Below are 15,690 nucleotides of genomic sequence, written 5' to 3'. Positions count from 1 at the left end.
TGGGCCACCAGAACTGGCACCGAACCAAGTGGAGGGTTTTCACAAACCCAAAGTGACCAGCCACTTTATCATCATGGGAACGGAGCAAAATGTCCTTGCGCGAATCGTCAGGGACATAGAGACGGTCGTGCTTCCAAGCAAAGCCCCAGTCAAAAGTAACATTGTTCATATTCGCTTGCAACTAAGTGTCAGATTTCAATCTGGAGAGAAACTGTTGTTGCAAGTTAGAGGGAATTGGCAAACTTCCTGCATGGGGTGAAAGTGAAACGGGCTGCTGTGCACGAGTCTGGCTGCGAGTTACAGCTGCCATACCCAATTGGGGTTCAGTCCATAATATGCCCACCATGTCAGGAACAGAGCTTGAATCCTGGGGCAAGCGGGAAAGGGCATCAGCTAGAAAGTTTTTCTTTCCTGGAATAAACTTTAACTTGAAATCAAAATGGCTGAAGAATTGAGCCCATCTGATTTGCTTTGGGCTGAGCTTCCGAGGCACGCTGAGCACTTCAAGGTTCTTGTGATCAGTCCAAACCTCGAAAGGGTAGGTAGCCCCCTCCAGCAAGTGGCACCAAGTGTCTAAAGCAGCTTTAACTGCAAAAGCCTCTTTTTCCCAAACGTGCCACCGCCTTTCTCTCTCAGAAAATTTATGGGATAAGTAAGCACAGGGCTTTAGACACCCCGACTCATCTGCCTGCAGCAGGAGTGCTCCAATGGAAAAGTCAGAGGCATCCACTTGAACCACAAAAGGCTTGGTTGGATTGGGATGTTGCAGAATGGGTTCAGCAGTGAATAGCTGTTTAAGTTTGTCAAAAGCCACCTGGCATGCAGGTGTCCATTTAAGCAACACCCCAGGGTTCTTTACCCTTCGGGTATTGTTGGCAGATGCTGGGAAAGCCTTTAGCCCAGGAGAGGTCAAAAAAGTCACACACCAAGCATTTCTATAAAAATAATTTATTTACAGAAAGCAAAAACAAAAGCAAAACATTTAAAGGACTTAGCTCCCTTTGGAGCAAGCCTTGCTTGCCTACGTTGCCAGCAGAGAAAAAAGAGGAAGTGAGAACAAGTCCGGGCAGGTTTCCTCCCCCCAGGCTATTTTGCATGACGCACGTGAGAGGAGACAATCTAATACAACCCCTTCACCGGGCCAAAATGATTTGATACAATAGCAGTCTTAATCGTTAGTAGGAAAACCTCAACACTCCCCTTTTTACACTATAGATTAAGATGCAAACCAATCTTCTCTGACTTTATATGTCTTTCCATTCACATTACTTTACCATTATCTCCCCTTTGGTTTAACAGAAAGCTACCATTCTTCTTCCTGTGTTTTTCCAAACCTAGGTTGTTATAATTCCAAGGCTTTTTAATGTGAAATGCCTTTTCATGCAGGCTTCAAAATCAAGCCTTTGTTTTTCTGTTGATGTGAACAGCAGCAAATCAACATAAATGCACAGATACATACAGCCTTGTTTGTCCTTCTTCATATATACACAGGGATCTGCTTTTCCTTTTTCAAAACCAAAATTCTGCAGTTTTTCATCTACTTTTTGGTTCCAGGATCTAGCAGCTTGTCTTAACCCATAGATTGACTTCTGCAGTTCACAGACTAGAGTCTCCCCTTTTTCATAGCCAGGGGGTTGCTGCATGTATAATCTGTGGTCTAAATCACCATAGAGAAATGCAGTCTGAATGTCATAATGGTTAACTGACATTCCCTTGAGTGCAGCAACTTTTAAGAGTAATCTAATTGATTCACCTTTAGTAACTGGTGCAAAAGTCTTGTCAAAGTCTAAATCTTTCCTTTGAGTGAACCCTTTTGCAACCAACCTTGCTTTATATTTTTGGATTTTGCCATCAGCATCCCTTTTCAGTTTGAAAACCCACCTACAACCCAGACAGCGTTCATTGGGAGGTAGATTTACCAGTTTCCATGTTTTATTTTCTTTCAAGGATGCTAATTCCTGTTGCATGGCAGAATGCCAATTTTGTGCAATCTCTGGTGGTAAAGCATTCACTTGTTCTAAAGACTCAGGTTCTGTGAATATGTGAAAAGCCTTTACTGTTTCAGCCTGAAAATGTGATGGAGGAACGCCTTTATTACTCCTCTGAGATCTGCGAGGTAATACAGGGCTTAAATTTTGACTCCTATCACTTTCCTGAGAAGCAGTTTTGGAATGTGAACCCATGCAGTGCTACCAAACACTCTAAGATGGCTTACCTTTGGTTTCACACCATAAAACAAATGGAATGGAGTGTCCTGAATCATAGAGTTATACAACCTGTTCTGAACATAAGTGGCAGTCGATATTGCCTCTCCCCAGAACTTAAAACATAATCGTGAATCTTTTAACATGCATTCCATCGCATTTTGCAAGGTTCTGCCCTTTCTTTCAGCAACACCATTTTGCTGAGGGGTGTACGGGTTAGAAAGAATTTGTTCTATCCCTTTTTCCACTAGGAACCTTCTGAATTTGTGAGAAAAGTATTCTCCTCCTCTATCACATTGGAGTGCAGATACAGGCCTAGGGAATTTTCCATTTGCCCATGTCACAAAACTTTTAAAATTCTCAAATGCCTCATCTTTATGTTTTAAGATGTAGATAAATGTGTATCTTGAGAAATCATCAATGATGGTCATTGCATACCTTGCTTGTCCAAGACTTGGAGCAAAAGGACCAATAATGTCAGAGTGTACAATTTCCAAAGGTCTAGTTGTAACTCTGTCACTGTGCTTACTCACAGGAGCTTTTAGTGTTTTGCATTCTTTGCAAACTACACAGTCTAAGTATTTATCACAGGGTTTTATCTTTAGGTCAGCACACAGCTGTGGCATTTGTGCTATATACTTGAAATTAGCATGACCAAATCTCCTGTGCATCAGGTGTACACATTGGTCATGATATGGTGTGTTGCCAACTGCAGCCTTGCAGCTTGGCTTCCTTGCATTTTGCACAATGTACAAGGAGTCTTTTAACATACCAGTAGCACACAATTTCCCATTTTTACGTATCTCACAACCATTTTTCTTAAATGTTATGATATACCCTGTTGCAGCCAATTGTGCCACAGATAAAAGGTTTGATTGTAAATTTGGCACATACAACACACCTTTTACAGTTTCTCCTAAGCAGGATAAATACAAGTCACCTTGTCCCATAATTTTGGTCACAGACCCATCAGCCAAAGATACACTTTGTCTTTCAGTTTTAGACAGTGACACAAAAGAGCTTTTACAATTACATAAATGACAACTGGCCCCAGAATCTAACACCCATACATCAGAATTACCCTTCTCAGCAACCTGTGCAATTTGGGTTGTCTGAAGAGCCTTCTTCTGTGTTGCCCTTGTGTTCTTCTTCTCTGTCTTTCTACTCTTGGGTCTCATGGCACAGTCTCTTTGCAAATGTCCAGCTGAACCACAAGTGAAGCATCGCTGGCTTGCTAGCGCTGTGGCCTCAGGTTCCTTTCCCTTCTTTTCCCTCATTTTCTGGTCTTGCAGCTTTCCAGAAGAGATGTGGGGGGATCTTTCCTCTCTCTTCTCCCATTCAGCGAGTAAGCGCTGTGTAACATACGATGGGGTGAGGTCTGCTTCAGGCATAGCCTCCAGGGTACAAATCAGCGTGTCCCACGTTTCATTTAGTGAGGACAGGAGGATATATGATTTTGTGAGAGGTGTAAATTCCATTCCTCTCTCCTGCAACTCAACAAACAGCTGCTGAATATAATGCAGGTGCTCAGGAAGGCTTTCTCCTGCAAGGTAGGCTCTGTACAGCTTTTTTGTCAGAGTAACTTTACTCCCTGCTGTTGCCTTTACATATAAGTCTCTCAAAGAGTCCCAAAGTTGCTTTGCAGACGGCACACCTCGCATGTGGACTAGCTGATTGTCCTCAACTCCCAAGATAATGGTGGCTCTAGCCCACTCATCCTGTCTCAGCCATTCAGCACTGGGATTTTGGGGGGTTTGCTCACCAATTGGCAGCCAAAGATTCTCTCTGCAAAGATACATCTCCATCTTCAGGGCCCAATTCAAATAGTTGGTCTCTGATAGGCGCTCCAGAGGCATCGCTGAGGGCTGGGAGGTAGCCATGGCTTCTTCCTTCTTTTGCAAGTCACCTCAGCTGGCTTCTTTGTCCTGCAGACCGGCAGTTGCTGGAAAATCTCCAGGTGGCTCCAAAGAAAATCTTCACAGGTCTTTGCTACCTGCCTTTAAATTGTGCATGAGGTGTGGAGCTGATCTCTCTTTTCTCTCTGGGTTTTATTGCGTTGTTTACTGGGCACATAACCTGTTGGCAGATGCTGGGAAAGCCTTTAGCCCAGGAGAGGTCAAAAAAGTCACACACCAAGCATTTCTATAAAAATAATTTATTTACAGAAAGCAAAAACAAAAGCAAAACATTTAAAGGACTTAGCTCCCTTTGGAGCAAGCCTTGCTTGCCTACATTGCCGGCAGAGAAAAAAGAGGAAGTGAGAACAAGTCCGGGCAGGTTTCCTCCCCCCAGGCTATTTTGCATGAAGCACGTGAGAGGAGACAATCTAATACAACCCCTTCACCTGGCCAAAATGATTTGATACAATAGCAGTCTTAATCGTTAGTAGGAAAACCTCAACAGGTATCACCCAACCCTTTTGTTTTGAGTAATTCAGTGAGAGGCAATGCTATCTCGGCAAACCCCTGGATAAATTGCCGATAATAGTTAGTGAACCCCAGGAAACTTTGGAGCTGCCTACGCGTACGTGGCCGCTCCCACTCCAGGATGGCTTGAACCTTAGCTGGATCCATCTCAATACCCTTGTCAGAAATTCTGTAGCCCAGATAGTCAATTTGAGACTTATGAAATGCACATTTAGATAGTTTAGCATACAGTTCAGCCTTTCTCAGCTTGCTGAGCACTTACCTCACCAGTTTTTCATGTTCCTCCATTGTTTCAGTATAAATCAACACATCATCCAAATACGCTAAGACCCCTTTGAATAAATGGTCATGCAAGACCTCATTGATCAGTTGCATAAAGACCCCAGGTGCTCCCGCCAACCCAAAAGGTAACACTTTATACTGGAAAGAGCCCAGAGGGCAATTGAATGCAGTTTTCCATTCATCCCCCTCCCGTATGCGAATGCAGAAATATGCCTCCCTCAGATCTAACTTGGAGAATATTTTCCCCTTCGTCAGATGTGCTAACATGTCTTTGATTAACGGTAAGGGATATTTATTCAATATTGATACTGCATTTAATCCATGGAAATCTGTACATAGCCGCAAAGTTCCATCTTTCTTTGGTCTGAAGAGAACAGGAGCACCTACCGGGGAATTGGCTGGTTCAATAAAACCCCTAGCCAGATTTTTGTCGACAAACTCTCGTAGCATTGCCAGTTCCTTCTGGGTCATGGCACAAATTTTTGGCTTAGGCAATTGTGCATTAGGGATAAACTCTATGGCACAGTCAGTTTTGCAGTGCGGCGGCAGCTGATCCGCCTCCTTTTCGCCAAACACATCTGCAAAGTCCTGGTATTGTTCCGGCAGCCCGTCTAGCGGACCGGTGAGGAAATGCGGAGTTGCTGCTGCCGCCCTCCCCACAGCACCGTTGTCCACATCATCCCCCTCAGGGGCTTTGCAGCTAGGGCTTGCTCTTGCCTGGGAGGGCAGTCAGGTTCGCCAGGCTGTTCATTCAACAGCAGGGAAACCTCAGGGGCCTTTCATTTGGAACTGGTGTCAAACAGCTGACTGCCACATCTTCCCAAGACCTTACTATTTTCTTTGCAGGAAGAGAGTCCGTCAGTATCCTTGGTTTGATCCTTGGTGTCAGCCTCTCCCTCTTGATCCTTGGAGTCCTTGGCTATGTCCTTGTCAAGTGGTACCGGGAAGGACAGTGCTGGAACAGTAAGTATGCTGGGAGGTGCAGCAGAATTGGCAGGAGTCTTTCAGCCTGAGGAGTAGTAGATGTAAGGACAGGGCAGTTGGTAATCCTTAGAATTTAGGGACAATTGGCAATGCAGGAACCAGGTGCCCTGATTGCTTCCAGGAAAATCGCCTGCTTGGGGACTGACTTTTAGCAGCAAGCAAGGGGTCATTCTGACTGATGCTACATCTTAGAGAAGACCAACTTCAGCTGCATAATTTCCATCCCACAGCACTCTGCCTCCCTTTTGCTGGACCAGCAGAGGAGCATGAAGTACACTCTGTACATGGAAGGGCCCAGCTGTTAAGATGCTGGCTGCTGTTGGGAATTGCAGCCAGCCCAACTGTTGCCCATGTGGAGTCCTGGCAGGGGAGGGTGGAAGAGCTGAGGCAGGCTAAGGAAGAGAGATGTCCACCACATTCCTTGGATAGTGGAGACCAACTGGGGCCCCATAGACCTATCACCACTGCAGACTGTCCAATGGTTGAAATCAGATTTTTAATAATGTAGCCCAATTTGCACGTGTGTGTGTGTGTGTGTGTGTGTGCGCGTGCGAGGGGAACTGGCCCATATCTTTGTGTGACCCCTGCAGCTCCACTCCTACTCAAGCATGCACTGCCTCATTCCATGTAGCCCCTGTGATAGTGCAGCTGGCAGCTGCTAATGGGTGGGTGGGGGGTAGGGGTTGGCTGTGTATGGCAGGGAGAGAAGAAGTGGAAGGTGAGTCAAGGGGGAAGATTTGCCCCTCCACAGCATTCCCCCCACTACGTGTGGGCTGCATAGGCTCCCCCCTTACTAAAACAGTAGGGCTGCGAAGGACTCCGTCCACCATCCCTTCCGCAGTTTTCCAGGGGAGGAAGTATTAATGCGTCTTGTGCTCAGCATCTCACTGTCTCTCGACTTATTTTATTTCCTCCAGGACCTAATTTTGTCTTCAAGTTTTATCACATCCGGTAAGTGCATCTCAGGAGGCTGCTTTGGAATTCATGAGAGTAGCGATTTATAAAAACATATTTTCTGCCTTAGAAGTGTAATTTTGTTTTCCCTGTTTTGTTTTTTGCTTTGACTTCTATTGCTGATGCTCTGCTATGTTTCATTAATTTATGGGGGTTGCACTATTGCTGATCAGGACCTGGTTCACCTTTATTTAACCATGGAATGAGACGCGCTTGTAGCATTTTCTGACCGGGGAGTCAAGATAACCCAATGGCTTTGAGCACTCTGCACTCTTCTGGCAGCAAGCTCTCCCAGAGAAAAACAGCTTGGAAAGGCAGCACCAGGAGCAGCTGCAGCCTGAGACAGCAGGCCCCATAAGCCAGCCCAGGAAGGAGTCACAGAGCCTGGGACCAAGTGCTCAGGGATGCTTAAACATCTGGTGCTGTCCCAACATGCCAGGGCTGGTCTAATCTATCCTTTGGAACCAGCTCTTTTTTTCCTTGAGTGAGTGTATGTGTGCTTTATAGTATTATGAGCCATGGAAGAAAGCCCACCACCAGTGGGCTTCTGCCAGGTTGATCTGTCTTTGCCCCCTTTAGCAACCTGAAGTCCCTGGAGGTGGAGCTGGCCCCTCCCTTCACCATCAGTGGTTCTATTCGTGGAGCAGGAGGCGGTTATGTGCAGTTCCATGAGAGAAGACTGTAGGATGGAGAATGTGCACAAGCTGACCTGGAGGGTCTTTTGATCTGGCATCATCCTTGACCAGTTCCATAGCTGCCATGAGGATCTGAAGGGTTTGGCAGCAGGAGGGTAAGTATGTCTTCCCCTCAGAGTGGCCTGCCCTGTCCTTAGCATGAGGTATTCACCTCTGGGCTTCTGATGTATCTGAAGTCTCCTCTGCGCAGTTGAGAGGGGTGTCTCTCCTCTTCAGCAAGCCCTCCATTGGCAGAGGCTTATGGCTGCTCGGGCCAGGCACTGAGACTTTGGATGGGTTTGGGCAGCTGTGTAGACCTCTTCCTGAGGCCATCCACTGCCCCCCGCAGCTGCTGCTGAGTTGCCAGTTGTGGACTTCCCACTCCAGGGGCCACCCTCATGTCGTGAACCTGCAGGCTGCAGTGTTGGAGTTCCAGGGCAGTGTCACACCCTCTTCAGCAGCTCACGGACCACTGTTTGCTGGTGTAGAGAGAGAGGTGAAGACTTGTGCTGCATTCCCTCTGCCTGATTTTTGACTGACTGTTAATCCCAGGTCCATCCTTGGCATAAATGCATGGAGCTCTCAGACCCTCCTTCTGGAAGGATGTGTAGCTAGCAAGATGCTGGGGGGTTGCCTGTCCCTATGACAAATCTCCTTTCTGTTATAGCTGTAAAACCTGCTTTGTTGCTCAGTTAGATTCCTGCTCTCAAGAACCCTGCACACCCAGAACACGTTTCCCTCCTACAGCAGTAGCTCAGTAGCCTCAGTGCCTGGACTGCCCCCAAGTGCTGGTCTGGTTGCTCAACCTGCTGGGCTGGAAAGAGGGCAAAGGTGATCCGTGTCCTGGCCACTCTTGCCTGAGACCTGCTATGCTCTGTGGATCCTTCCATCGTATCTTGCGTTTGGCTTCTCCTTGAAGCTCTTTCTTGCTTGTTCCTCCTCCTCTTCCTCTGTCCCACAGACCAGAAGGCTTTCCCCTGGAACGTTGTTAGTCCATAGTAAGCTGGCTTGGCTCACCAAAGACCTTGCTTTGAGCCCTGGCATCTTCTAGGAAAGGACACCCCTAGGGAGTTAAGCTAAATCTGTCCACACTCATCTCCAGACCTTAGGAAGGCTATTCCAGGTCAAATGGGTTGCCCCAAGGAATTCAGCGTGAGCCAGCGGTGACCTGTGATTGGCCAGACTGTCCTGGGGCAGGGCCCTTTCCCTTTGGGCAGGGCTGCTACTTTGTGCTGCGGATCTCCACCCCCACATGCTCTTTCTGAAGGAAAGCGCTTTGACATCATGTGGCAGCACTTCTGCCCTGGCCTAGGAAGGGAAGGAGGGAGGGCATGAGATGTGAAAGTAGTGTAGTGGAGAAAAGAAACCTGACAAACAAAATGGACCCTGCATCCCCCCCCCCCATCTTTTAGGTATGACCAGCAAGGCGAGAGCCCTCAATGCTCCCTCCCCCATCAGCCGATGACTTCAGCCTTCCACCCCTTCCCAAGGGCTTTCCCAGCCTCTTTCTTGTAAAGAGGCACCCAACAATCCTCACAATAAGCACGGCCCTTCCCCTCGGCATCGTGCTCCTTCTTCAGATGGAATCCACCACAAGAGGTGTCCTTGAGAATTTCGGACCATCTTGGAAACAGTGCCGGGGGATGTGATCAAGGCTGTGACAAAGAGCAGGAATAGCATCCTCTCTGTTCAGAGTACTTTTCAGGACGGTGGTGGGAGGAGCATGAGGGGCTGCTGCAGGCTGAGTCCCACGTCCTATCTGGGGCTTCGGGGAAGCAAGCTGGATTATTGAGAGGCTGGCGATCCTGGATTGGCAGTCATAGCCACATGCCATGCAGGCAGGCACACGTACATGTACCAGCCCTGTGCTCAAGAAAGAGACAGCAGCACCTGCTGAAGCCTCCCTCTCCATAGAGCCCATATTCTTGGCCAGTTGCCATTCAGAACCAGCTGCAAGAACAGCCCTGCAGCCATCCAGCCCAGGCATGCCGGTCGGAAAGCAGCCTCGACGGCCCTTTGGTTGACTGCTGGGCAGTTCGCATTTGGGCTGCTTCTCCTGCATTTAGGACTCTCTGTGGGCGGAAAGCAGGCCTCTTGAGGGAGGGATGGGAAGGCATGGCTGCAGCTGCTTGCAGAGCCTCTCTTCCCTTTTTAACAGAGGAGCGTTCTGGGGGGTTGCCTCGCTCAAAGGGGTTGGTCTACACCCCCTCCTTTTGGTGCTGGTGGCCCCCCTCCTCTGCCACTCCTGGGGCAAATGTTGGCTTTTAAAGTACTCCTGGAGGAAGGGTGGCTGATGACTGTTTAGGGCAGCAGGATACTAGCCGTCCCTCCTGCCCCAGCAGCAGTGGCACAAGCAGCACCCGCCACAGGAAGGAAGCGAGGTTGCAGACCTGCAGGGGAGCCTCGGAAGGGGCAGCTGCTACTCTTTTTCAGGACGCCCAACCCACAGGGTGGAGGGGGGCTTCCGCTCAACCACCCAGCTTCCCCAAAGCCTAAATATTCAGTCATGGAAATGCATTTTTGTTGTGTTGCAAGTTTAATCCTGAAGCAAAGTGTCACATGGCCAAACAATGTTTATTAAATAAGGTGAAAAACATTGCTGAAGATAATTTAGGTGAGTTTAAAATAAATTAAATAAATAAAGCTGGTTTGTACAAAAAGGTTCAAGAGTTTTTAAGATGTTCCTTCCATCTAGACTGCTGTATTGACCAGAAAAACCCTACACGAGTTTTTTGCTCTTGTTTTTATCTCAGTCGTTTCTTGTAAGCTGTCCAGAGCCACGCTGTTGAGTTGGGCAGCCGTAGAAATTCTTTAAATAAAATAAATAAACAAACAAACAAATAAACAAAACAAAACAAAAGTTGGTCTGGGATGCCTTCTTGTGGAAGCCTGGCAAGTTGTGGCATGGGCGGGCAGCTCTCGGGGAGCAAGGCTGAACGTGGGCTTGGGCTGAGGAGCTGCTGGTCCCGTGAGCTGCAGAAGAGCTGGGCAACCAAGCGTCCCCTCCCTCTGCTGCCAGGGGATGGACCAACACAGCCGCATCCTAAACCGACACCCGATTCGGTGGACTGGCCTCTGCCACCGGCTCCTCATCCTGGAATTCCCCAAGTAATCTGGATTGTTCATGACTGCTTCAGTTACTTCTTGGGTGATGACCTCTAGCTGGACCTGAAACTGTGGGAACACCCATCTCCCCCTGTTTAGGAATGGCTGGACTGGGATCACTGCAGGACCTCTTTGTCAGGAAAGTCTCAGCAAGCATGCAGCTCACAATGACTTTTGGAAAGACAAAACGGGAGGAAGAGATTGTTTCTGCCTCTAAGACTAAACAGAGCTGACACCTACCCAAACATGGACAGAGCATCATTCAGGAAGCCTTCTGCTCGCTGCTTTGAGCTCCTTTGATTGACCAAGGCAAAAGTTTACTAATCAGGTTCCAACTCTCTGCTGCAGAGGATCCAATAATGTATGTGTTTTTTCTACTGTAGACCTCTGCTCTTTCCTTTTGTAGCGTAGCCACCTACCAACTTATTCACACCCTTTCGTGCTCTTTCTCATGTGCAAGTTCCTGTTAATCTTCCCTTCCTTTTCAGAAAACAGGGAGAGTGAGCCTTACTACAGGTAGTCCTTGCTTAATGACTGCCTTGTTTAGCAACCGTTCAAAGTTACAACGGTGGTGAAAAAGTAACTTGCAACCAGTCCTCATGCTTATGACAGTTGCAGTGTCCCTGAGGTCACGTGATTGAGATTCGGGCGCTTTGCATCTGGCGAGTGTTTATGACTGTCACAGTATCCCACGGTCACATGATCACCATTTGTGCACTTCACAGCCGGCTTTTGACAAGCAGAGTCAACAGAGAAGCCAGCAGTAAAATTGCAGGTCACACTCATGTGATGTCCCACTTAATGACTGTGTCGCTTAGTGATGGAGGTGCCAGTCCCAGTTGTGGTCATTAAGCAAGGACTACCTGTATTTGTTTCTGTTTCTGCATTTGGAACGCATGGTTTCTCCTCCAACCCTGCAGACTGGTCTATGGAAGGGTGCCATTTTCAAAGTTTGAGGTGTGTCCACCCAAGAGAAGAGAAAGTTTAATGAGGCAAGCTGGAGCTTTGCACTTGGGGTCCCTCTCCCCCTCTGTACCCTCAGTTTTTAAGACAGGGCTCCTCTGTACCCTTTTGGCTCCCGGGCAGGAGGTGGGCCTCTTATACCCAGCACTGTGAAGGAAAGCTCAGGAGAACAGGATCCCGGCTCAAATGCCGCTGGAGGGAGAGTGGCAGTGGAGGTGTTGCCTGCTCTTGTTCAGAGAAGCCCAATGCCAAGAGGGCCTGTGGCGATGTACAGGGCAACTCCCACGGTCCCAAGACATCTGGGGACATGCTGTTCGGGAACTGTTCTTTCTCCTGGTCCATTCTATGAAGAAAGTTTGTGAGAGCTCTCACCTTCAAGCCAGAAGGGGCTCCAAGCAAGGTCTGCTTCAAATAGCCAGTTGTCAAACTGGGCTGAGAAAGGCTGTCCCTGTCCACACTGGAGGCAGGCCTCAGACAACCCTCAGGATCCAAATGAGCCCCTGACTGTTTCTTGTACCCAGAAAAATGCATCTGGGTCAGGTCCTTGGAGGGTGACCCCTCTCCCAGCAGCAGTTGTTCCTCCCTCCAAAAGCTACCTGCATCTTCCTGTATGCCCTTTTTTTGATCAATGTCCGGGGATGACCCTGTGCCACCGAACTGCAGAGTGCTCAGGCTGCCAGAGGGTTCCTGCAGGCAGATGCCACTGTCTGCACTACAACCACTGCCTTCCTGGAGCCCTGTGCCATCTTCCATCTGGCAATTCTTCTCTGGAAGCTCTGCACCACTGTGGTGGCTGCTGCTGCTGCTGCTCCTCTCTAAGTGTGCCTGATTCTGTGGACCCAGGAAGAACAGCTGCTGGATGGATTCGGTCTCCATGTGCAGGACTCGGCCTTGGCTTTCCTCCATCAGCCCCCAGCAGAGGCTGTGCTGAAGAGGAGATTTCTGGTACCCAAAAAAAGAAGAGGAGGCAGAGTGAGTCTGCTGAGCCTCTGGGCAGCCCAGCTACTGGTCGCTCTTGCTCTTCCAGGAATCTAGCCCAATTCAGAAGATTTTTCCCAGAAAGAAGATTCCTCTCCCCTGCCTCTTCAGGAAAACAGCCACTTCCAGGGGAAAGAAGAATCAGCAGTGGACAGCTGTCTGGCTTGGGACATGGGGATTCAGATCCCTCCCCTACAGCTGTGAATGGATCATCCTCTCTTAGCTTCATGTAGCAGGCTAAGCCATAATTTGCCTAACTATGGCTTGTTGAATAATTCACAACTAGCTGAGCCCAAGTCAGACACACCACATTATGATTTAGCAAGTCCTGTGAACCCAGCTTCATTCTCAATGTGGAAAATGAAATATTAGCAACTAATTTTATCCTGACTGTGAGGGTAGTTTTTCCTCCAAATATTGGGCAGCAGTAAAGAAGGTTGGCAGTTTGACTAAGCCATTGTTGGGGAGCACAAAATACCCTGGAATAGGGGGCTCTTTCCCTCTGGACAAATTTCTCAGCTGCCTTTCTGGGCAGCAGCCACAATTCCCTCTTTGAGAGTTTTTGAGGGACCAGGATTTGGGCAGCACCAGAGAAGTTTCTCTTGCTTCTCTGGTGGCCAGCTGCTTTGGGAAGCAGTGGTTATTTTGTGGAGGGGGTCTTACCAGGACTGAAGGCATCTTTGTGGGCTTCTTCTTGTAGGCAGAGGCCAAGCCCAGCCCTGCACCCAGCATTCCAAGACTTAAAAGACTCAGGAGGGCCAAACTTGGGGTGAGGACAGGACCTTCTGTGTGGCCTGCAAGGGAATGTCCCCATGAGTTATTTACCAGGGTAGGCCATTCATCCAAGATGGACAGTGCTGGGCAAACTGTGCCCTCTCCCTATGGCAGTCAAATGTACCAGCAGCTTGTGTAGGAAATAAGCCAACAGCTTGATCTGAAGAGGACATGGACACTAAGGGTGGTTGTCATGCTTGGGGCAGTAAAGAAACTAGGAGGACCCTAATTCTGGGTGGCTAGATAAAGGCAACTCCCCCTGTTAGTCTTGGGCTGAGACCAGCAGAGCATCCTCCCCACTCAACAAGCTTCTAGTGTAGAAAGACCAAAACCAAATCGTATCTCAAAGCCACCCAGAGGCCTCCAGACTTTTAAAGGAGGTCTGTCTGAACACTGATTTAGATGGACCAGTAGAGGGCTGCATCCAAGATAGGACCTTCAGTGTGTGTGTGGGGTGTGTGTGTGCTGCTGCTGGATGCAGGACACAGTCCCAGGAGTCACAATCAGCTCCCAGCAGTGCCTGCTCCTCCCTCATGGTCTCCTCCAAGGGTCCTCTCTCACCCAGACCCAATTCAGACCCCACCCTGTCTTCAGTCAAGTCCTCTTGGAAGAAGAAAGACCTGGGTGGGCCATGCTACAGGCTCTGGCTGCCTCAGGGTGTAGGTGGGGAGCAGGTGTGCAGGGAGAAGGCTGGTGCTCACCTTCCAGGGGGGGTATTGAGACACACTGCTCCTCCGTCCAGTCAGCAGGGTTTGGCCTGGAAGCCACACGAGGCTGTACACGGATGCAGTACTGCTCCCCCCACAGCAGTGGGGGGAGGTCAAACTCCAGGCTGCTGTGGACATGCACAAACTGTGGAGGACAACCAAGAGGTGCTCATAGGGCCAAATAAGCCATCCTCCCTGCCATGCCCAGGGCAGGCCATGTCCCAGCTCCTAGGGCCCTTGGGTTTTGGAGGGGCTCCCGCTAGGGCTGCACAGCTTCCTCCCCAGTTACTCAGCCAGATGGCTCCCCCAGTCAGCTCCATGGCTTGAATGTGATGGAGCCGGCTGGCCCAGCTGGCAGAGATAGGGGCTTACCTGGGCATTGTCAGACACTCTCCGGACATGGGCGTGGTACTCCCCCCACACCTGGTAGCTCTCTTCATAAGTGAGGTTGGCCCAGTGGCTGGTGGGAAGCTGCAAAGAGACATGGAGCCGGTTGCCGCTCCTGGAGAGGGTCACCTTGGAGACCCACAGAGTTGCTGGGGAGAAGGAGGTGAGCAGCGGGCCTTAAGGAAACTGCTTGGCTTCCCCCGCCCTGACCAGCTTTGCCCCCCTCTCCGAATTGCGCAAGAGAACCGCACGGGGCGTCGCCGCCAGCCAGCAGGGCTGCCCCGCCCCTCCAGAAAAAGCCAGTGGCTCTAGGGCTGTTTCTTGTCCCCAAGGAGAGGGTCTCCCACCAGGGGCTACCTACCTTCTTTAGGCGCAAAGCGGCGCGTCAATCTCCAGGCGGAGGTGCGGTTCCCGGCTACGGCGCGCACCCGGGCCAAGTAGTGGGCCGCGGGCTGCCGAGTCTCATAGGTGAGGTCGCAGGAGTGGAGCGCGATCCGGGTACAGTTGGCGGCGGCCCTCCAGCTGCCGTTGCCGACCCTGCGGGCGGCGGGAAGTCAAGCCGAGATAGGCAATGACCCGCCCCGCCCTGCCTCGCGCCCCCGCTTGTCCCGTCCTTACCGCCGGTACTGCACCTCGTACAGGATCCCGCCGTCCGGGCTGCCTTGGGCGCCCGGCTCCCAGAGAAGCTGGTGGTGGAAGATATGGGCCTGGAAGTGCACATCCACGGGCGGGGCGGGAATCCGCTCTCCCCCTGAGGACAGAGGCAGCACCCAGGCGGTTAGCAGGCCCTTGGCACCCGGGGTCCAGCGCCCGTCCCTGTCCCTCCCTCTTCGGCTCGCCTCCGGTGCATCGGCCACTTGGCAGCTGCCGTCGCCGGCCCTCCACCCACCGTGGCCCCGAAGGCAGTGCAGCAGGAGAGGCAGCAGCAGCAGCGCGGGCACCAACATCTCAGCCACCGCGTCGCGACCGCTCCATTCGTCCGTCTAGTCGAGGCGTTTACCGGAGGCGATTGAACGGAGGGTGTTTGCCAGAGGGCGCTGGGGCAGCTGGCCACGCTTTCAGTTCCTCTGGGCATTCCCCGCTGTCCCCCGCTTGGGGAATGCCCCGTCCGCGCCTCCGTTCAGCTGCTTACTCTGAGGAACAGCCCCAAGCTATGACGCGCCGTTTCCGCCGGGAGAAGGAGCGCAACTAGCGCCTCTGCGTTGAGGGAGGAGCAACAGAAGGTGCAGAACAGGCTGCCAGGAGCCCTTCG

General features: G+C 50.3%; 1 protein-coding gene across 1 annotated transcript; it reads right to left on the bottom strand.

Moving 5' to 3' along the window:
• Nucleotides 1-11,727: 11,727 nt before the first annotated feature.
• IL10RA (interleukin 10 receptor subunit alpha) lies at nt 11,728-15,437 on the bottom strand. Its single transcript, XM_063311303.1, has 7 exons — nt 15,328-15,437; nt 15,057-15,189; nt 14,800-14,975; nt 14,424-14,587; nt 14,046-14,196; nt 13,234-13,364; nt 11,728-12,534 (listed from the first exon to the last, which is right to left on the bottom strand). Exons 1-7 carry the CDS (start codon nt 15,383-15,385, stop codon nt 11,728-11,730), a joined length of 1,620 nt encoding a protein of 539 aa, XP_063167373.1. The 5' UTR covers nt 15,386-15,437.
• Between the last annotated feature and the right edge of the window lie 253 nt (nt 15,438-15,690).

The sequence above is a fragment of the Candoia aspera genome, chromosome 9, assembly GCF_035149785.1.
Source record: "Candoia aspera isolate rCanAsp1 chromosome 9, rCanAsp1.hap2, whole genome shotgun sequence".
Taxonomy (NCBI): Eukaryota; Metazoa; Chordata; class Lepidosauria; order Squamata; family Boidae; genus Candoia; species Candoia aspera.
The sequence above is the reverse complement of the archived record's forward strand: the minus strand, read 5'-3'. Positions and strand labels throughout refer to the sequence as shown.